This window comes from Hypanus sabinus, chromosome 27 (genome assembly GCF_030144855.1).
Source record: "Hypanus sabinus isolate sHypSab1 chromosome 27, sHypSab1.hap1, whole genome shotgun sequence".
In the NCBI taxonomy this organism is placed as follows: domain Eukaryota; kingdom Metazoa; phylum Chordata; class Chondrichthyes; order Myliobatiformes; family Dasyatidae; genus Hypanus; species Hypanus sabinus.
Window position 1 is genome coordinate 43,344,318 of NC_082732.1, and position 24,106 is coordinate 43,368,423.

General features: G+C 42.9%; 1 protein-coding gene across 1 annotated transcript in view; it reads left to right on the top strand.

Moving 5' to 3' along the window:
* The window catches only part of vwa5b1 (von Willebrand factor A domain containing 5B1), a 192,634-nt gene that overhangs the window by 140,441 nt on the left and 28,087 nt on the right, over positions 1–24,106 (top strand). Inside the window, exons 17-18 of the mRNA XM_059952343.1 lie at positions 3,855–3,992; positions 8,921–9,055. Of these exons, the coding sequence (XP_059808326.1) occupies positions 3,855–3,992; positions 8,921–9,055 (273 nt within the window). The remainder of the gene's footprint in view (positions 1–3,854; positions 3,993–8,920; positions 9,056–24,106) is intronic.

Consider the following 24,106-nt stretch of genomic DNA (forward strand, 5'->3'; position numbering starts at 1 on the left):
TAAAATTTTGTGTTGAAATGGCTGGTCAAAAGATTTTATCTCTGTTGCCCTCAATGTGCATGTGGACGCAACTATGCAATGAGCTAAACAATTTATCAAACATGACACAAGATGGAAACTTTCTTTCAGGGTTTTTAATGAGAAGATGTTTTATCTTGCTGCATAGTTGTGTCCACACGCACGGCATCTGCAGAACCTCTTTTAAATACAGTAGATTGGACCATCGGTTAATTGGGGCAACTGCTTATTTAGGACAATTCTTAAAGAACAAAAACTTACTGATAAAAATAGCCTGGATTCCTTTCACTACTTGAGACATTATGCCACTAAATTGGGTCAGGAGATTGTTGCTGCAGTTTCTAACTAGCATCAGTCATGTGACTGCTAAGCACTAAGTCATACTTAGAGCGAACAGTTTTTAAATAGCGTCAGTAGTATGTGTTTGTGTTCAAGAAACAGTGATTTTTGTCACTGATAATTGGCAAGAAGTAAGCAGTAGGACAATTCAGAACAGTTTCGCTCACTGCAGTTTCAAACATTCAGGCCTGGAGATGCCAGAAAAAGCTGGGAGTGAAAATGAAATGATTTCACTACTTCAACAATTTAGGAACTACAAAGGATTTGAAGGTAACATCAATCCTCTTGAATGTTACAATAAAAAAGAAGATTTGGAGGATGAAATCATCAAACACATTGTATAAAGGCTGTCCATTATCTGCCCTAGGTGTTTGTACCAATATGTTCACAGTCAATTGAAAGAACACAGCAGTGTACACAAGATGATTTCCTCCATCGATAACTGTTAGGAACTAATACACAGTTTTATGGTACTGTAGTAGTACTGGTAGTGTTCTAATTTGTTCTGTATTTCAGTTAAAAACATAAATTGTTACTCAGTTAACTGGTAGTTCATCTTTTTTATACATTTTTAACTATTTCTGTGAAATTTCAGCTAATTGGGCCAAAATGTACTGGTCCCGAAGTGCCCCAATTAATCAGAATCCACCATGTTCATTTTTAATTGTGTTTCTTACTCTGAGAGCAGTAGAGTGAAAAGATGTTGCTGTTTCAAGAGCAAATAAAGAATGGATGGAGATGAATATCTTGCCTCAGATCAGAATAAAAACTGCGCACGAAGTGGTATATAAACAGGAAATGATGGTCATACAAACTGAAATGCCCCTCTAGAAGCCAGATCACTAATAGTATTTTGGAAAGTGTATTCTTGGGCAGAGAGCGCGGTACCTTTCAAGATGATGAAAAGAAGAGTTGTAATTTGTAAGCAGACTGCTCACTGTGCCTGTATCACCGCACCAGTGAAAATGTATGATTAGAATGCTTGTAAATAGAGAAATACTTGCATTCAGTGCATGACATGAGGTCTGTTACATTCAGTTACAAGCATGACCACATTGTTCATACAGAAAATGTCAATGAGCAGCCACCAAATCAACGTCCTGGGAAATATGAGTTAAAGCTACCAATTACGTCCAAAGTAAGTTTTTTATTTCAGCTCTCCCCTATTCCTTTTTGCCGACTGCTCTGTTCAACACAAAAGGTGTGATTTCCCGGTGGCCATCCATTTCAATTAAACTTCCCATACCTACATGTTGGTCCATGGCCTTTCCCACTGCCACAATGAGGCCACTCTCAGGTTGGGGGAGCAGCACCTCATATTCCACCTGGGTAGCCTCCAACATGATGGCATGAACATTAATTTCTCCAACATCCAGTAATTTCTTCTCCTTCACCCTTCTCTCTTTTCCCATGCTCCATTCTGGCACCTCTCATACCCCTTCTATTCAGCTCCACCTGATTCCCCTCCTTCTTCCATTTCTCCCATGGTCCACTCTCCTCTCCTATCAGATCCCTTCTTCTTCAACCCTTTACATCTTCCACCTATCACCTTCCAGTTTTTTTATTTCAGTCCTCCTCCCCCACCCACCTTCCCCCTCACCTATCACTTGCCAACTTGTACTCCTCCTCCTCCCTTCCCAACTTGTTATTCCAGCTACTCACCTCCCCCCCCCCATTGTTCTGCCTCATGCTCCCTTCCTTTCCAGTCCTGATGAAGGGTCGCTTTCCAAAAGTTTGACTTTATTCCCCTCCATAGATGCAGCCTGACCTGCTGAGCTCCTCAAGCATTGTGTGTGTGTGGTTCGGGATATCCAGCACTTGCAGAACCTCTTGTAAATATTAATTTTTAATTGTGTTTACTCTGTGTTTATTTCCCTGTCTGTGCGTAATGGATTGCCTGGAGCCTGAGAATTGATTGATGTCTGGGAAACACAACTTACATCTGCAAATTAAAATCTACTCGCAGTGAGTGTCTCCACTCACAGCACTTTGCCTCCCAGGTCCAAGTTCACTTTTTACAAAGAACTTAAAGCATTGAGGTTCCCCTTTTTTGTAGAACATTTCTGTCTTTTCCCACAGCTCTACAAACCATTCTTAAACGTAGAACGTTACAACACAGTACAGAGCTTTTTGTTCACAATGTGTCTACCTACACTAAGATCCATCTAACCCTGCCCTCCCACATAGCCCTCCATTTTTCTTTCATCCATGTGCCTGTCTTAAGAATTCCTTATATGTCCCTAATGTATCTGCTTCTGCCATCTCCCCAAGCAATGCATCCCACTGTCTGTGTGAAAAAACTACCTCTAAACTTTCCAACAATCTCCCAGAAGTTATGCCCTTTCATATTAGCCATTTCCATTCAGGGTAAAAAGCCTCTGCTGTATAGTTTATTCTTGCCTCTTATCATCTTATACACCTCTAGCAAGTCTCTTCTCATCCTCCTTTGCTCCAGAGAGAAAAGCCCGAGCTTGCTCAACATATTCTCATTGGACACACTCTCTAACCCAGGTAGCATCCTCATCTGCATCCTCTCTAAAACTTCCACGTCCTTCCTATAACAAGGCGACCAAAACTGAACACAATATTCCTGCTGAAGAATCTCGGCTCAAAACATTGACTGTGCTCTTTTCATAGATGCTGTCTGGCTTGCTCAGTTCTTCCAGCATTTTGTGCAGATAATGAATTGTTACAGAGTTACTGAAATATAATTTAATTGTTATTTATCCCATGAATATGCTATGGGGAGTATCTATGTTTTGTCATTAATAAATTTTGTTTTGTGTGAATGCTAAACAAGACCAGAAGTGGACACGGCTGATCATAGCAAATATATATTATTTAATTTAAACAAATACATATATACAAGTGGCGATCTTATTAGTTACGTCCTGTACCTAATAATGTGGTCACTGAGTGTATGTCCATGGTCTGCTGCTGTAGTCCATCCACTTCAAGGTTCAACGTGTTCTACATTCAGAGATGCTCTAATGCACACCACTGTTGTAACGTGTGGTTATTTCAGTTACTGTCTCCTTCCTGTCAGCTCGAACCAGTCTGGCCATTCTCCTCCGACCTCTCTCATTAACAAGGTGTTTTCACTCACAGATGCTACTCACTGGATTTTTTTTTTGTTTTTTGCACCATTCTCTGTAAACTCTAGAGTCTGTTGTGTGTGAAAATCCCAGGAGATCAGCAGTTTCTGAGATCCTCAGACCACCCCGTCTGGCACCAACAATCACTCTAGTCACTTAGATCACATTACTTCCCCATTTTGACATTTGGTCTGAACAACCGAACCTCTTGACCATGTCTGCATGCTCTTATGCATTGAGTTGCTGCCACACGATTGGCTGATTAGATATTTGCATTAACAAGTAGGTGTACAGGTATACCTAATAAAGTGGCCACTGTGAGTATTTCTCTACAATGATCTTATCAGTACACCAAAGTTCAGATTACCAAATGTGCATGTGATTTTTGCCTTTGGGCTGCAGGCTCTGGACGAAGATACCAGCTGAACGCAATTCAAACCAGCAAAGCGTGCAATGTCATCAGCAAGTACACAGCTTTTGTCCCTATCTATCTTGACAACAAAGAGTATCTGCCAAACGTCATCGAGTATTCAAGTTCAGGTAATATGCTATTCTATGCTGACCTAATGTCAACAGGTTCTTCAGAAATATTGCTCGTTATTTAACAGTATGTCCAAGCAATTGAGAGGGAATGATCGCAGTAACAAAAAGGGAATTCTTCCATTCTCTGGGCACCCCCACTTTAACAGTTTTCATCCAATCTGCACATCACAGTTGTAACATGTGGTTATTTGTGTTACTGTTGCCTTCCTATCAACTCGACCCAGGATTAATGCTGTTGCCAGACACTTGCACATTGAACCATAGAGTCATAGAGCACAACAGCACAGAAACAGGCCCTTCTGCCCATCCAGTCTATGCCAACCTGTTACTCTGCCTAGTCCCATTGACCCACCCCATAGCCCTCCATATCTCTCCCATCCATACACATGCCAACTTCTCTTTAGATGATATAATCGTACCGGTATCCATCAGTTCCACTGGCACACGGTAGTATAGTGGTTAGGAGCATTGCTTTACAACACCAGCAATGATTGATCAGAGTTCAGTTCCTGCTGTTGTCTGTGAGGAGTTTGTTTGTTCTCTGCCCTGGCCATGTGGCTTTCCTCCTCCAGGTGCTCCGGTTTCCTTACACATTCCAAAGGTTAGGCGTAGTTAGCTGTGGCCATGCTACGTTGGTGCCGGAAGCTCGACAACACTTGTAGGCTGCCCAGAACAATCCTCGCTGATTTGTTTTGATTTGACAGAAATGAAGCATTTCAGTTTAAGATTCCATGTCTCCATGTGACAAGTAAACCTAAATCTTTATCACCAGCTTTATCACACTTACACCACCCTCAGATTCCCCTTAAATATTTTACCTTTCACCCTTAGCCTATGCCCTTTAGTTCTAATCTCATCCAACTCAGTAAAAAAAAAGCCTGCTTTCATCTACCCTATCTATACCCCACATACTTTTGTAACCCTCTATCAAATCTCCCTTCACTCTTCTGCATTTCAGGCAAAAAGTCTTAATCTATTCAACCTTTCCCCATAGATCCTCAAGTCATGGCAACATCCTTGCAAATTTTCTTTATATTCGTTCAATCTTATTGGTATCTTTCCTGTAGGAAGGTGACCAGAACTGCACACAATACTCCAAATTTAGCCTCATTAAAATCTTATACAAATTCGACATAACATCCCAACACCTGTACTCAGCACAAGATATTGTGCAGGTGCTGGATATCCAGAGGAACACAGACAACATGCTGGAGGAACTCAACAGATCAGGCAGAATCTATGGAAATCATCAATGAATGCAGGGAAATTTTACAAGGCTGTTGCAAGGATTTGAGGACATGAATTTTAGGGAAAGGCTGAATAGGTTTGTACTTTATTCCCTGGAGTGTAGGAGAATGAGGAGAGATTTGATAGAGGTATACAAAATTATGAGGGGTATAAACGGGGTAAATGCAAGCAGGCTTTTTCCATAGAGGTTGGGTGGGACCAGAACTAGGGGTCATGGGTTAAGGGTAAAAGATGAAATGTTTAAGGGGAACATGAGGGAGAACTTCTTCACTCAGAGGGTGGTGAGAGTGTGGAATGAGCTGCCAGTGGAAGTGGTGATTGTGGGTTTGATTTCAATATTTAAGAGAAATTTGGACAAATACATGGATGTAAGGGGTATGGAGGCTATGTCCAGATGCAGTTTGATGGCACTAGGCAGATTAATAGTTTGGCATGGGCTAGTTGGGCCAGAGGGCCTGTTTCTGTGCCGCACCATTCTGTGATTCTATGAAAGGAATGAAGAATGCTCATCGCAAGCTGAGACCCTTCATCAGGACTGTAAAGGAAGGGGGAAGAAGCCAGAATAAGAATGTGGGGAGAGTCTTGAAGGTGATAGTTGAAGCTAGGTCTGATTTATGAGAGCCAACATGTCAAAACTTCAGATGCTGGAAATCCACACAAAATAGTGGTGGAACTCCTCAGGTCAGGAGGGAAGAAGCAGTCATCGTTTCAGGCTGAGACCTTTTATCAGGACTGGTCAAAATGTATCAAAAGCTCTCTCTAGCAGTCTGTTTGCCTGTGAAGTTTGGAAAGGTATAAGACTGAGTCTCAGGGGCTTTCTCTGTGAAGTTTGTTCAGCGTTGGCGGAACAGCGGAAGGAAATCAAATGCACGTTGAAAGCTATTTTTTGCATCACTGATTGAAAGATTCAGATGGAATAGACAGACGCATGTTATTGTAGTCCATCAGGAACAATTAATATTACAGTTATCCTCTGTATTCCTAGAGAAACTGTATCACAACTGAGCAGCTGCTGAATAATTCTTCATTTAGATTTCCTGGAAGCATTAAGAAAATCAAAGGTATTAGGATGTACTCATTTAATTGAACATTTAATCATTGTTTGTTTCGCTCTAGCAATCCAACAGGGTATCTGAATTATTAAATTAGACATTAGCGTTAGTTACCATTTCATAACTTTTAATCTTTATGAGTCATCGCTCTGTGTCATCTAGCATTCTCTTCATTCACTTTACATTCATAACATCCGAAGGATGATACAAAGGTTGATGGTGTAGTAGATGGTGTAGAAGGTTGTCAAGGGTTACGACCGGACTTTGATAGGATGCAGAGCTGGGCTGAGAAGTGGCAGATGGAGTTCAATCCAGAAAAGAGTGAATTAATTCAGTTGGAATGTCAAACCTGAAGAGTACAGGGTAATGGCAGGAATTAGCAGAGAGGAGGAACAGAGTTCTGCCCATAGATCTGATGAAGTTGCCACGCAAGTTGATAGAGTGGTTAAGAAAGTGTAATGTGTGTTGTCCTTTATTAGACAGGGATTGAACTCAAGAGCCTCAAAGTAAATTTGCAGCTCTATAAAACCCTGGTTAGGCCCCACTTGGAATATTCATTCCGGAAAAGGAAACGGGCAAAATGCTGGCAAATGAGACTAGTATGGATGGGTATCTCAGTTGGCATGAAGCAGTTGGGCCGAATGGTCTGTTTCATTTCTATTATGTGATACTCTGACCCTAAATGTAGACCAATACTGTATACAGTACTCCAGATGTAGTGGTGTTGAGGATAGTGTAGAACGGTGTCCTAGGTTTTCCGATCAGATATTGACAGGGTACAGAGCTGGGCTGAGAACTGGCAAATGGAGTTCAATCTGGAAAAGTGTGAAGTAATTCACTTTGGAAGTTTGAACTTGAAAGCAAAGTCATCATCGTTATTATGTGCCGTGTTGTATGACTTGGCAATCATGGTTTCATGATCATGACTGTTCTGGGCAAATTTTTCTACAGAAGTGGTTTGCCATTGCCTTCTTCTGGGCAGTGACTTTACAAGACGGGTGACCCCAGCCATTATCGATACTCTTCAGAGATTGTCTGCCTGGTGTCATGGTTGTATAACCAGGACTTGTGATGTGCACCAGCTGCTCATACGACCACCCACCACCTGCTCCCATGGATTCACATGACCCTGATTGGGGGCTTATCAGGTGCTACATCTTGCCCGGGGTGGCCTGCAGACTATTGGAAGGAAGGAGCGCCTTACACCTCTGTTGGTAGAGAGATATCTCCACCCCATCATCCAGAAGGTAGTATACAAGATTACTAGCAGGATTCTTGGCAGTGTGGAAGAAGTTGGGGTCCACATGCATAAAACCATCAAAGTTGCTGGGCAAGTTGATGGGGTGGTTACAAAGGTGTAGGTTATGTTAGTTTTCATTAGTTGGGAGATTCAGTTCAAGAGCCACTTCTTATCCATCCTCCTTCTCTCCAAAGAGAAAAGCCCTAGCTCCCTTAACCCTTCCTCGTAAGGCATGTTCTCTAATCCAGTCAGCATCCTAATAAATCTCCTCTGCACTCTCTCTACAGCTTCCACATCCTTCCTACAATGAGGTAACGAGAACTGAACAGAATACTATAAGTGTGATCTAATTAAGATTTGGTTAGACTACACTTACAACCGGTGCGATGAACTAATTCGAAGGTTTTGGGTTTGAGTCCCACCAAAGTCAGCGTTTAGGGTGCCATGGTAACGTAGTGGTTAGAGACCCGGGTTCAATTCCCACCAGTTTCTGTAAGGACTTTGTACATTCTCCCCGTGGCCACTGGGGTTTCCTCCGGCTGCTCCTTCCCACAGTCCAAAGACGTACCAATTAGGTTAATTGGTCATTGTAAGTTGTCCTGTGATGAAGCTTGGATTAAATTGGGGGTTGCTGGGCAGCGTGGATCAAAGAGCTGGAAGAGCCTGTTCTGCACTGTATCTCAATGAATAAATAAATATATGTAACTAGATTATATAGAGGTGCTGGAATGATTGCAATCAGAATAAAAACAAAACAACGTCCATTTTAATGCAAAGTGATCTGAACAGTCATAGTGGTGCTAAACTGTAGTGATTACATTAGAGCCTGTACTCACTGGAGTTTAGAAGGATGCAGGGGGAGATCTCATTGCAACCAGTCAAATATTGAAAGGTCTAGACAGAGTGGACATGAAGAGGATGTTTCCAATAACAGGAGAATCTAGGACCAGAGGCACAGCCTCAGAATACAAGGACATCCCTTTGGAACAGAGATGAGGAGGAATTTCTTTAGCCAGAAGGTGGTGAATCTGTGGAATTCATTGCCACACATGGCTGTGGAGGCCAAGTTATTGGGTATATTTAAAGTGAAGGCTGATAGGTTCTTGATTAGTCCGGTCATTAAAAGGTTTCGAGGAGATGGAAGGAGAATGGGGTTGAGAGGGAAATTAAATCAGAATGATGGAATGATGGAGCAGAATTGATGGGCTGAATGGCCTAATGATTAGGGTGTTCCTCAACTGTAGTGGATGAAATGGGCACAAGTGTCTGCTGAAGTTGGAGGCGAAGGTGTAGAATGGATTACTGATGTGCTGGACAGCAGTGCTTTGAACCAGTGTTGTTTGGCAGAATTAATAACCAATTCTGTTTTTAATTTTCATCAACAGCTGTTGGGTCAAAGCCAGGAAGTTACAGGAGGTCACACTCAGGAAGTCGGAGGAACAGAACGTACTCTGGGAGCCTTGGACGCTCACAGTCTGGATACACACCCGATGGAACAGAAGATGCTTTGTCTGTTCTGAGTAAGGCCACAAGACTTCCATTATTTGATTTGTGACAGTCATAGAGTCACAGTATCATACAGCACAGGAACAGGCCATTTGGTCCATCACGTCCATGGTGACCTATCTACATCAAAATTACAATACCTCACAGCTAACCTTTCATTAATTATTATGTGGAACTTGCACTTTTAAAGATTGTTACCTTGGTATCCTGACATATACAGTGAACTAGTGGCTACTTCATAAAGTACCTCCTGCACATAAAGAAGTGGCCACTAAGTGTATGTCCATGGTCTGCTGCTGTAGCCTATCCACTTCAAGGTTCAACATGTTGTGCATTCAGAGATACTCTTCTGCACACCACTGTTGTAACACATTGTTGTTTGAGTTACTGTTGCCTTCCTGTCAGCTTGAACCAATCTGGCCATTCTCCTCTGACCTCTCTCATTAACAAGGCATTTTCACATATAGAACTTCCACTCACTGGATGGATTTTGCATTTCACACCATTCTCTGTAAACTCTAGAGACTGTTGTGTGTGAAAATCCCAGAAGATCAGCAGTTTCTGAGATACTCAAATCACTCCATCTGGCACCAACAATCATTCCATGGTCAAAGTCACTTAGATCACACTTATTCCCCATTCTGATGTTTGGTCTGAGCAACAACTGAAGTGCTTGACCATGTCTGCTGCCACACGATTGGCTGATTAGATATTTGCATCAATGAGCAGGTGCACAGGTGAGCCTAATAAAGTGTAGGTTCTAGAGCTGCAATAACTACAACCACGTTCACAGCACGGAAATGCAGGGCTAATACTCTATCTACATCTGAGCTGTAAGATGGAGGGGGACTTCCTTCAGCAGACAGCTCTGGGGGTTCAATCGTGGGACAACAGTGGTCAGAACTCCCCTTTCCTGAAGGTGGGTCTCACTGATCTCAAAGACAACAGCACCAGTTTTAAAGCTTGTCACACTTGGAACCAGAGCATCGGTGGTCAGACCAGTACTCACTCACTCAGGAGATACCGTCATCACAGACACTGTCTATTAGTTTATATTACAGATCTTCAGTGCCAACAGAATACTTGTGTATTATTGCTGACATAATATGACTAATATTATCGATTCATTGTATTCACAAAGAAAACCACAAGGCTTTGAATTGTTTGAGAACCTTACATCTCTACTCTCGACTGCACGTAACACCGCTGGCGTTTAGGACAGCAACGAAGGTTCTCCATTTCTGGTGGTGTTCAGGACTTCCTTCATCGAGTCAGTAGCTCGTTTTTCATTCGTTTCAGTCACGCAAGTCCCAATGGAGAGTTAGGAATACCATCACGCTCAGATGTAGAATGGTTCTTCATTCCTGTTTCTGTAAAAATTTTGTTTGACCAATCAGGTTTGTTAGCCCTGAGCAGAACCCCCAAACCTGGAGGACTGGTGGGCCACTCTTAGACTAGCCTCTAACCTTTGACCTGCTTGGCATGGTGACCCTACCAAGAGCCAAAGCATTAAGTCTTGACTCCAGCCAACCTAGCTCTCCAGGACATTGAGATGATGGTTCTGTTAGAGGAGACCTGGGCATGCCAGTCATTTAATCATGTACCCCCTCCACCCAGGCCCACTCTCGTCTCACTGCTACCATCAGAAAGGAGGTAAAGAAGCCTTGGGTCCCACACCACCAGGTTCAGGAAAAGTTATTACTCTTGAACTGGCGTGGATAACGCCACTCACCTAACACTGAACTGATTCCACAGCCTACAGGTTCACTTCCTTATTTATTTATTTTTGTTGTGATACAGCATGGGATAGGCCCTTCCTGCCCTTCAGGCTGTGCTGCCCCAGCGGCCTCTCGACCCCAATTAACCCTAACATAATCACGAGACAATTTACAATGACCAGTTACCCTACCCTTTAATTGTAGTGTTGGACTTTACAGCTGATATTCTCAGTGTTATCTATTTTTTATTTGCACAGTTCATCAAGTTGGTTGTTTGTCAGTCTTTACTTATGTGTAGTTTTTCCTAAGTTCTATTGTATTTCTTCATTTTCCTGTAAATGTTTGCAAGAAAATGAATCCCAAGGTAGTACGTGGTGAGATTTACGAACTTTGATAATAATTTTTCTTTGACTCTGTCTTGACCAGACTATGGCTCCATACACCAAGCTGCGTAGTAACTACCATAAACACAAGGGATTCTGAAGATTCGGGGAGTCAAAAGCAACACACACAAAATACTGGAGGAACTCAGCAGGTCGACATTTTGGGCCGAGACTCTTCATCTCAGCCTGAAATGTAGACTGTTAATTCATTTCCACAGATGCTGCCTAACCAGCTGAGTCCCTCCAGCATTTTGAGTGTGTTGCTGTGGTAACTGTTATGCTGTTTATACATTGATGAGAAAGCATCCAATTATTATCTGTGATATCAGCTCTGAACTGACATCTTTCCTATCGGTGAGTCTAAACTACTGTAAATACTGAAATGGTACACCTTAGTAAAGGATTTCAAAAGCAAATTGAACTAGACAATTGAAAGGACAAATTGTCTCCTACAAGCTGAAGAAATCTTTTTGTATTTCACTGAAGTCTTTGTCATGGTTGTATTGATGAATTTACCAGTGTTGCACATGAATGTCTGAGCTGAATGAACAGGTCTTTAAAGCATGTTGTAGTGTTAGTTAAGCCCATTATTCCTGCTGGTGCAAAGGCTGCTAACAACAGCTCGCCGGAGCCCTCTGTCCTGGGCCAGTCTGGTGGTAGCCCTGGGTGGTAGAAGGTTGATCAACCCTGTTACTTCCACAAACTAGCATTTCTTATGACACGCCTTCATAAGCCTTCTGGGCAAACATCGTTCCTCTCCCAGGAATAAGGTCTTTGAAGCTCTGCTGGTGTCTCGGTAGTTCTGGGTTTTTATGGGATGGAGTTGCTAGCCCCATTCCCAGTTCTCCTAGGCTTGGGACCGTCCATGAAGGAGTTCAAATCATGTTGTAATGAGCCTCAGCAAATCTAAACCAATAAAACGGAAATGAAACTCGAAGATGTAAGCAGGGGCAGATGAATCAAGATGGAGGAAAGAGAAATAAAAGAATTTTTTTGGTACCTCACACTCCCAACATCACTTTCCCTCTCCGCTTTTATTTCCTCTGTTTACATCTACTCCAATAGATCAGTTTCCAAGTTTGGTGCTTCTCTGAAGTGGAGACGGATGCCGATTATGGGAGAAGGCTTGTTCTGAATAAATTTTGATCCAAATCAGAATCAGGTTTATTATCACTAACTTATATATTTGTGACAGCAGCACAAAGATGAAAATACTATGAGAAGCAAAATAAAGTAAGAGAACAAAATAACGAGGTAATGTGCACAGAGAAATCTGATGGTGCAGGGGGAGAAAATGTTCCTGAATCCTGGAGTGAGTGTCTTCGAGCTCCTGTATGTTCTGTCTTGTGGTAACAATGAGAAGGGGCAGGTCCTGGATGGTGAGGGACCTTAGTGACGGCTGCCTCCTGCTCGAGGTGTCCCTGAGGGTGGAGAGGGTTGTGCCCGCGATGGAGCTGGCTGAGTCACCAACCTGCTGCAGCTTCTCGTGTCCTTTCGAATGGAGGCCCCAGACCAACTTCTTCACATAGCCTCAACCCTAATGCAAACTTTGACAGTCCTACACAGAACAGAAAGCATAGAACATCATAGCACAGCATAGACCCCTCAGCCCCCAATATTATGCCACCCTTTTAACCTACTCAAAGATCAATCTAACCCTTCCTTCCTACATAACCTTCCATTTTTCTATAATCCACGTGCCTCCTTGAGAGTTTTTAAATGCCCCACATGCATCCACCTCCAGCGGCATGCCTGACCACACGTTCCATGCACCCGCTACCTAACTCTGACATCACCCCTTTACTCCAATCGCCTCTTGTATTAGCCATTTCCACCCTGGGAAAAGGTCTTTGACGATCCACTCGATCTATGCCTCTTACCTTGTACACTGTCAAGTCAGCTGTCATCCTTCTTTGCTCCAAAGAAGAAAGCCCTAGCTCACTCAGCCTATAAGACATAGCCTGTAGTCCAGGCAGCGTCCTGGTAAATCTTCTCTGCACCCTCTCTAATGCTTCCCCGTGCTTCCTGTTCGTCTATGATGCAGATAGACCAGTGTCTATTCCAAAAAAAGAAAATGATTTGCTCAATACACACAAAATGCCAGAAGAACTCAGCTGGTCAGGCAGCACCTGTGCAAATGAATAAACGGGTCATTTCAGGCTGAGGCCCTTCTTCAGGACTGGAAAGGAAGGGGAAAGACGTCAGAATAAAAAGGGGAAAAGGGGGAAGGAGGACAAGCTAAAAGGCAACAGGTGAAGCCAGGCAGGTGAGGAAGGGGGAGGGGAAAGACCTGGGAGGCAACAAGTGGAAAAGGCAAAGGGCTAGAGAAGAAGTAATTGGACAGGGGAGGAGATTGGACCATGGATAAGGGGAAGGAGAAGAGACACCAGAGCTGGTGATAGGCAGTTGAGGAGAAGAGGCAGGAGGCCAGAGCAGGAAATAGAAGAAGAGGGAAGGGGGAGGGAAACACACACACACAAAATGCTGTAGGTCAGGTAGCATCTGTGGAGGAGAATAAAATCATCATTTTGGGCTGACACCCTTCATGAGGACTGTGTTTCTGTCCCCTTGAGTAAATAAGACAAGAGGTAAATTAACTCCAGCCCTGAAGGGTTTTGATAGAGAGGACACTGAAAGGACATTTTCCCTTCAGGAGGACTGTGTAACCAGAGTCCAACGATATCAGAAAGAGGCAGACAAATCAAATAGGGAACTTAACAGAAGCCACTTTACACAAAGCGTGGTGAGAGGTGGTGGGTGAGGTGTTTCTCAGTGAAGCTACGCAAGCGTTTGAGGGAGAAGAGAATTGATCCTTGGCTGAGCAGGGTTGAATGAAACAAAAGTGCCTAACACAGAGTTGAGCCAAAGGACCTCTTTCTGTGTGCTGTCTCCAATACAATTAAATATAATCTATAAAGGTATGTCCAACAAGGAGAATGGACTCAAGAAATTGAGCTATAGAGAGAGGCTGAGCAGGCTATGAGTTTATTCATTGTAGGTGATTAGAGCAATACAGTAGTCTAGCATTTACCATGGCAATATTAAATCTTGGGGCATTCCAGAGTTCAATTCTGGTGCCACCTGGAAGGAGTTCCTACTTTCTCCCCGTGAACCTCTGGGTGCTCCAGTCTCCTCCCACATTCCAAAGATGTATTGGGTGGTAGGTTAAGTGGTCATTGTAAATTGTCCTGTGATCAGGCTGGGGTTAAATCAGTGGGTTGCTGAGTCGTGCGGCTCATTGTGCCAGAAAGGCCTGTCCCACTCTGCATCTCCAAATAAATAAATCTTATAGAGGTGTATTAAATTATGACAGACATGGATAGGGTGAATGTGTGTAGTCTTTTCCCCCTGGGTTGGGGAATCAAGAGCTAGAGAGAATAGATTTAAGCTGAGAGAGAGATTAAATAAGAATGTGAAAGGCATTTATCACCCAGCTTGTCGTCAGTATGTAGAATGAGCTGCCAGAGGAAGTGGTCAACCATAAAGACATAGGAGCAGAATTACGCTATTTGGCCCATTGAGTCTGCTCCACCATTCCATCATGGCTGATTTATTATCCCTCTCAACTCCATTCTCCTGCCTTCACCCTGTAACCTTTAATGCCCTGATTAATTACCATATAACCATATAACAGTCACAGCACGGAAACAGGCCATCTCGGCCCTCCTAGTCCGTGCTGAACTCTTAATCTCACCTAGTCCCATCTACCCGCACTCAGCCCATAACCCTCCACTCCTTTCCTGTCCATATACCTATCCAATTTTACCTTAAATGACACAACTGAACTGGCCTCTACTACTTCTACAGGAAGCTCATTCCACACAGCTATCACTCTCTGAGTAAAGAAATACCCCCTCGTGTTTCCCTTAAACTTCTGCCCCCAACTCTCAAATCATGTCCTCTCGTTTGAATCTCCCCTACTCTCAATGGAAACAGCCTGTTCACGTCAACTCTATCTATCCCTCTCAAAATTTTAAATACCTCGATCAAATCCCCCCTCAACCTTCTACGCTCCAATGAATAGAGACCTAACTTGTTCAACCTTTCTCTGTAACTTAACTGCTGAAACCCAGGTAACATCCTAGTAAATCGTCTCTGCACTCTCTCTAATTCATATCTTTCCTATAATTCGGTGACCAGAACTGCACACAATATTCTAAATTTGGCCTTACCAATGCCTTGTACAATTTTAACATTACATCCCAACTTCTGTACTCAATGCTTTGATTTATAAAGGCCAGCGTTCCAAAAGCCTTCTTCACCACCCTATTGACATGAGACTCCACCTTCAGGGAACTATGCATTGTTATTCCTAGATCTCTCTGTTCCACTGCATTCCTCAATGCCCTACCATTTACCCTGTATGTTCTATTTGGATTATTCCTGCCAAAATGTAGAACCTCACACTTCTCAGCATTAAACTCCATCTGCCAACATTCAACCCATTCTTCTAACCGGCATAAATCTCCCTGCAAGCTTTGAAAACCCACCTCATTATCCACAACACATCATCGGCATACTTACTAATCCAATTTACCACCCCATCATCCAGATCATTTATGTATATTACAAACAACATTGGGCCCAAAACAGATCCCTGAGGCACCCCGCTAGTCACTGGCCTCCATCCCAATAAACAATTATCCACCACTACTCTCTGGCATCTCCCATCTAGCCACTGTTGAATCCATTTTATTACTCCAGCATTAATACCTAACGACTGAACCTTCTTAACTAACCTTCCATGTGGAACTTTGTCAGAGGCTTTGCTGAAGTCCATATAGACTACATCCACTGCCTTACCCTCGTCAACATTCCTCGTAACTTCTTCAAAAAATTCAATAAGGTTTGTCAAACATGACCTTCCATGCACAAATCCATGCTGGCTACTCCTAATCAGATCCTGTCTATCCAGATAATTATTAATACTATCTCTAAGAATACTTTCCATTAATTTACCCACCACTGATGTCAAACTGACAGGTCTATAATTGCTAGGCTTACTTCTAGAACCCTTTTTAAACAATGGAACCAAATGAGCAATACGCCAATCCTCCGGCACAATCCCCGTTTCTAATGACATCTTAAAGATCTCCGTCAGAGCTCCTGCTATTTCTACACAAACTTCCCTCAAGGTCCCTGTCAGGACCCGGAGATTTATCCACTTTCAAATTTCTTAAAAGCGCCAGTACTTCCACCTCTTTAATTGTCATAGGTTCCATAACTTCCTTACTTGTTTCCCACACCTTACACAATTCAATATCCTTCTCCTTAGTGAATACCGAAGAGAAGAAATCGTTCAAAATCTCTCCCATCTCCCTCGGCTCCACACATAGCTGACCACTCTGATTCTCTAAGGGGCCAATTTTATCCCTCACTATCCTCTTGCTTTTAATATAACTGTAGAAACCTTTCAGATTTACTTTCACCTTATTTGCCAAACCAACCTCGTATCTTCTTTTTGCTTTTCTAATCTCTTTCTTAAGATTCCTTTTACATTCTTTATATTCCTCGAGCAATTCCTTTACTCCATGCTGCCTATATCTATTGTAGATATCCCTCTTTTTCCGAACTAAATTTCTAATATCCCTTGAAAACCATGGTGCTTTCAAACCTTTGACCTTTCCTTTCAACCTAACAGGAACATAAAGATTCTGTACCCTCATAATTTCACCCTTAAATGACCTCCATTTCTCTATTACATCCTTCCCATAAAACAACTTGATCCAATCCACTCTCTCTAAATCCCTTCGCATCTCCTCAAAGTTAGCCTTTCTCCAATCAAAAATCTCAACTCTAGGTCCTGTCCTGACCCTCTCCATAATTATATTGAAGCTGATGCTATTGTGATCACTGGACCCGAAGTGCTCCCCAACACATACATCTGTCAGCTGACCTATCGCATTCCCTAACAGGAGATCCAACACTGCCCCATCTCTAGTCGGTACTTCTATGTATTGTCGCAAAAAACTATCCTGCACACATTTCACAAACTCTAAACCAACCAGCCCTTTTACAGAATGAGCTTCCCAGTCTACATGTGGAAAATTAAAATCTCCCACAATCACCACCTTGTGTTTACTACAAATATCTGCTATCTCCTTATACATTTGCTCTTCCAACTCACGCACCCCATTAGGTGGCCTATAATACACTCCTATCAGTGTTACTACACCTTTCCCATTCTTCAATTCCACCCAAATAGCCTCCCTAGAGGAGCTCTCTAATCTATCCTTCCAAAGCACCGCCATAAGATTTTCTCGGACAAGCAATGCAACACCTCCTCCTCTGGCCCCTCCTACTCTATCACACCTGAAGCAACTAAATCCAGGAATATTTAGTTGCCAATCACACCCTTCCTGCAACCATGTTTCACTAATAGTTACAACATCATAATTCCAGGTATCAATCCACGCTTTAAGCTCATCCACCTTTCTTACAATGCTCCTAGCATTAAAATAGATACATTTAAGATACTCTCCACCTCCTCCTCTCTTTTCATCCCTAACAATGCATTCAAATTTATTATCCTTTTCTTTCTTCTCCCCTACATCTTCGGGCTGAGCACATCCCTTCTCCATCACCTGCCTTTCCTCCCTCACACACTGTCTATTTACTTGCTCCACTGGTGAACTAACCTTCTCTACCATAGTCTCCTCAAATTGATTCCCGCCCCCCCCCCCATCTTACTAGTTTAAAGTCTGCCCTGTAGCCCTAGCAAACCTCCCCGCTAGGATATTGGTCCCCCCAGGATTCAAGTGTAACCCGTCCTTCTTGAACAGGTCACGCCTGCCCCAGAAGAGGTCCCAATGATCCAGAAACTTGAATCCCTGCCCCCTGCACCAATCCCACAGCCACGCATTCATCCTCCACCTAATTCCATTCCTACTCTCACTGTCGCGTGGCACAGGCAGTAATCCCAAGATTACTACCTTTGCGGTCCTTCTTCTTAACTGCCTTCCTAACTCCCTATACTCTCGTTTCAGGACCTCTTCCCCTTTCCTACCTATGTCATTGGTACCTACATGTACCACGACCTCTGGCTCCTCACCCTCCCACTTCAGGATATCTTGGACGCGATCAGAAACGTCCCGAACCCTGGCACCAGGGAGGCAAATTACCATCCGGGACTCCCGATCACCTTCACAGAACCGCCTGCCTGAACCCCTGACTATCGAGTCCCCTATTACTATGGTCCTCTTTCTTCTATCCCTACCCTTCTGAGCTACAGGGCCGTCCTCTGTGCCGGAGGCCCAGCCACTGTCACTTCCACCAGGTAGGCTGTCCCCCCCAACAGTACTCAAACATGAGTACTTATTGTCAAGGGGGACAGCCACTGGGGTACTCTCTAGTACCTGCCTCTTCCCCTTCCTGACCGTGACCCACCTATCTGCCTGCCATGGCCCCGGAGTGACCACCTGCCTGTAACTCCTCTCTATCACCCCCACTAATAATTAAGAACTTATCAACCCCCACTTTAAATATACTCAATGATTTGGCCTTGACAGCCATCTGTGGCAATGAATTCCACAGATTCACTACTGTCTGTCTAAAGAAATTCCTCATCTCTGCTCTAAATGGACATTCCTCTGGTTTGAGGTGTGCCCTCTGGTCCTAGACTCACCTGCTACAGGAAACATCCTCTCTACATCCACTGTATCTGGACCTTTCAATATTTGATAGCCTTCAATGAGATCCCCCTTTATTCTTCTAAACTCCAGTGAGTACAGGCCCCGAGCCGTCAAACGTTCCTGATATGTTAACCCTTGCATTCCCGAAATCAGTCTTATGCCCCCTTCCCACTCTCAGTCCACAATAGAGACCCATATCAGAATCAGGTTTATCATCACTCACATGTGGCATGAAATTTGTTATTTTTTTGCAGCAACAGTACAGTGCAATACATAAAATTACTACAGTAACCTAGCTAAATATATGTGCCTAAGTCTTTTGCACAGTACTGTCCACGTCAGCATATACACCCTTGAGATTCATTTTCTTGTGGGTTTTCACAGTAGATACAAAGAAACACAATAGAATCAATGGAAAAAACTATGCACATCATAATGGGCGAACGACCAATGTGAAAACGATGGCAAACTGAGCAAAAACAAAAGGAAAATAATAATAATAAATAAACATTAAATATGGAGAACATGAGATGAAGAGCCTTGAAAGTGAGTCCATAGCTTGTAAAACAATGAAATAGTAACATAGAAAACCTATAGCACAATACAGGCCCTTCGGCCCACAAAATTGTGCCGAACATGTCCCTACCTTAGAAATTACTAGGCTTACCTGTAGCCCTCTATTTTACTAAGCTCCATGTACCTATTTAAAAGCCTCTTAAAAGACCCTATCATATCCACCTCCACAACCGTCGCCGGCAGCCCATTCCACGCACTCACCACTCTCTGAGCAAAAAGCTTACCCCTGACATCTCCTCTGTACCTACTCCCCATAAAAGCCTCTTAAAAAACCCTATCGTATCTGCCTCCACCACCGTCGCTGGCAGCCCATTCTACACACTCACCACTCTCTGAGTAAAAAATTTACCCCTTGACATCTTCTCTGTACCTACTCCCCAGCACCCTAAACCTGTGTCCTCTTGTGACAACCATTTCAGCCCTGGGAAAAAGTCTCTGACTATCCACACGATCAATGCCTCTCATCATCTTATACACCTCTATCAGGTCACCTGTCATTCTCTGTCACTCCAAGGAGAAAAGGCCGAGTTCACTCAACCTACTCTCATAAGGCATGCTCCCCAATCCAGGCAACATCCTTGTAGTGCTGAATACCTTAAAATTGAAGGGGTTTTTATTTTTTAAAGCCAATTTCACAGAGGATGTTCCAAGTATCTTCACGAAGAATTTGGCATCAACAAACAGATAAGCTCAGTGCAGGACCAGAATCACTTTTAAATTACCATATTAAATCATTAAGTGCGCCGTGGTAGCGTAACGGTTAGCACGATACTGTTGCAGCTCGGGGCATTGGAGTTCCCAGCATCCTCCCCATGGAATGCACGAGTTTTCTCCGGGTGATCCAAAGACATACTGGACAGTTGGTCATTGTGACTTATCCTGTGATTAGGCGAGGGTTAAATTGGGGTGGCTCGAGAGTCAGGAAGGGGCTGTTCCACGCTGTATCCCTAAATAAGTAATAAAAATAAGTTTGAAATGAAAGAGAAATTGGTAGCTCAGGCCAGCTCTTAGTTTGTTGGGTTGTTTGCTGAGCCCGGAGGTGAGGTCGCCCACGTTTCATCAGCAGTTAGTACTGATGATGTCACCTCAACTAGTGATGAAGCATTCGCAACCTAACCTCCAGGCTTGGCAAACAACCTTACCAACAAAAAAAAACTATTTTAATTCATCTGGTGTTGCAAGTTAATATACTGTACTAAGTCTAATACTATCACAACCTTCTGAAAGTGACTGTAACCTGGGGCAATCTGCTCCAATTCAGTAGGAAGTACTGAATGTTGATCAATAACACTCAATAAATCAAGAGCAGCTGATACCATCATGGAAAATGAATTCTCAGCACGTTCACTTAGGGGAGCATTCCTCAGTTATAAACCAATATACACACAGTGGCCACTTTATTAGGTACCTCCTGCACATAATAAGGTGGCCATTGAGTGTATGTTTGCAGTCTTCTGCTGCTGTAATCGATCCAATTCAACATCCAAAATGCTGTGCATTCAGAGATCGTCTTCTGCACACCGCTGTTGTAACGTGTGGTTATTTGAGTTACTGTCGCCTTCCTGTCAGCTTGAACCAGTCTGGCTGTTCTCCTCTCACCTCTCTCATTAACCCACAGCACTGCTGCTCATTGGATGCTTTTTGTTTTTTGCAACATTCTCTGTAAATTCTAGAGACTGCTGTGCGTGAAAATCCCAGGAGATCATTAGATTCTCTGAGAATCACCTCGTCTGGCACCACGGTCAAAGTCACCTAGGTCACATTTCTTCCCCACTCGGATGTTTGGTTTGAACAACAAATGAACCTCTTGACTAGAATCAGAATCAGGTTCGTTATCACCAGCACGTGACATGAAATTTGTTAACTTAGCAGCAGCAGTTCAATGCAATACATAATATAACAGAGAAAAAAAATAAAATTTATAAAAATAATAATAAGTAAATCAGTTACGGTATATGTCTATTCAAGTCAAGTCACTTTTTATTGTCATTTCAACCATAAACTGCTGGTACAGTACACAGTAAAAATAAAAAAAATGTTCCTCCAGGACCATGGTTTTTAAAAAACGAGCAAAAACAGAAATACTGTATATTTAAAAAAGTAGGGTAGTGTCCAAAGCTTCAATGTCCAGTTAGGAATCGGATGGCAGAGGAGAAGAAGCTGTTCCTGAATCGCTGAGTGTGTGCCTTCAGGCTTCTGTACCTCCTACCTGATGGTAACAGTAAGAAAAGGGCATGCCCTGGGTGCTGGAGATCCTTAATATTGAACGCTGCCTTTCTGAGACCCCACTCCCTGAAGATATCCTGGGTACTTTGTAGGCTAGTACCTAAGATGGAATTGACTAGAATTACTACCTCCTGCAGCTTCTTTCAGTCCTGTACAGTAGCCCCTCCATACCAGACAGTGACTGCATGTTTTTATACATTGAGTTGCTGCTGCATGATTGGCTGATTAGATCTTTGCATTAACGAGCAGGGGTACAGGTGTACCTCTGAGTGTCGATTCTTCCCTATCCATCCTTTCCCCACTGTCACTGCAACTTAATATTAACTTCATTTCTCTCCTTTCCCATTGAAGAATCTTCCATTTAAAAAAAATATTTTTATATTAATTGCAAAGCAATCAATTTATTGCAGTGATCTTGTTAATTCGAAAATGCAGAAACCTTGACTGTTATCCTACTGGGATTTGTGAAAGTGTTGCTGCACACATTTTAAGATTTTGCAGGAGTGCCATTTCCCTGATTAAAACTAGTTTATGCAATCACGACAGCCTAATTAATGAGGGTTTAATGATGAATATTTTTCAATTTGAAGAGTATGTTGATCATCACATTAATTTTTTTTAAATTTTTATTTTAGATATACAGCACGGAATGGGCCCTTGGAGCCTTACTGTCCAGCGTTCCGCACTTTATCTGAATAAATGGATAAGATGCACTAACGGGAGCTGTACGCCTTTGTAATGTGGGAGGAAGCCAGAGCACACGGAGACAGCCCACACAGAACATACAAGCTCCTTACAGACTGTGGTGGGAATTGAACCCAGTTGGCTGGCATTGTAATAGTGCTATGCTCTCTTTAGTTAAAAGAAACTCTGCTGCCTGGCTTGTTGTTCTGAGAGTATTAACGACACTCTCACAGCTCAGGGCATCAGAGTTTAGAGTTCAATTCCGACGTCATCTGTAAGGAGTCTGTACGCTGGGGTTTTCTCCGGGTGCCCTGGCTCCCTCCCACAGTCCAGAGATGGACTGGTTAGCAGGTTAATTGATCATTGTTAATTTCCCCATGCTTAGGCTAGTGGGCTGGTGGTTTCTGGGCAGTACAGTTCGAAGGGCCGGAATTCTTTTATTGCTGTATCTCAATAAATAAATAATAACTAGCAAATTCCCCTATCAGCATGAACAAAAAAATATTCAATCTCCATCTTTCCAGAGTTACTGGCTCATTTGAGGTATGCAGCTGAATTATTCTGATAGTAGATGGAGCACACTAATGTGTTTTAAGCTAACATTATCCAAAGAACAATAGGCTGAATCATACAATTATTTCGCAGACTGTCTGGTGAGCTTAATATGGTCCTTTCCAGCAGGGAAACAAACCTTTGAACATTTGCACTGAGCTTTCCATGTAAATTTGCATTAATAATGATCTTTCAAGAATCACTAGATTCTGGAATGTTTCCAAAAGACCAGAAAAGGAAACTATAGGCCAGTTATTCTGACCTCAGTGGTTGGGAAGTTGTTGGCGCTGATTACTAATCAGGGTACTTGGAGGCACATGATAAAATAGGTTGTAGTCAGCATGGTTTCCTCAAGGGAAAATCTTGCCTGACAAATCTGTTGGAGTTATCGAAGAAGTAAAAAGCAGGATAGACAAAGGAGAATCAGTTAATGTTGTGTACTTGGATTTTCAGAAGGTAATGTCAGAGAGAGGCTATCAATCTAGGATGCTAATCCTCTACACATGGAGTCCTTATGAAGGGACTTGGCTCGAAACATAGACTGCTTTTCATTTCCGTAGACTCTGTCTGACCTGCTGAGTTCCTCCGGCATTGTGTGTGTTGCTCTAGATTTCCAGCATCTGCAGAACCTCTTGTGTTTATAATCCTGTGCATTATTCCTTTGAGTTCTTAGACCTGGTTAGGAAGTTATTCAAATAGTTGTAACCCTCAGGTTTGGCTGGTGGCATTAGTCTAGGAGAAGACCGTGCCCAGAAATCTCGTTTGTGTGGATGCTGTATGATGCTTTCCCCTGTTACAAATCAGTACCACGAAATCACAAACAGTACACCACATGCATTAAAAGATTTAGCTTTATAATTCTTAATTTGACAAGAGGGTTAGTAAAGAAAAACAAAAAGAGAAAGGGCCCATTTTAATGAAACAATCTAATGTGCACGTTGGAGCTCATGTCCATTAGTTCTCCATCGATTTCCCCCAGGTGTCGTTGACTTCCAGCCCATTCTACGTCCACTCCGTCCTGCAGTCTACGACCTCTCCATTCTGGCATCTTCTCTTTCCATCTTCCGCCGAACAAAAGCCCACAAATCCCTCACTCTTGGGCATACAAAAAAGGAAAACCTCCCTGTGGTAAACTATGTGTATACCTGTCTGGACACGCCCTCTGCTGACTGCTCCTGTGGCTCCTCCCACAGACCCCTGTATAAAGGCGATTGGAGGCACTGCTCCTCCCTCAGTCTCCGAGATGTCATGGTCACATTTGCAGCTAATAAAAGCCTATCTTTTGCCTCCTGTCT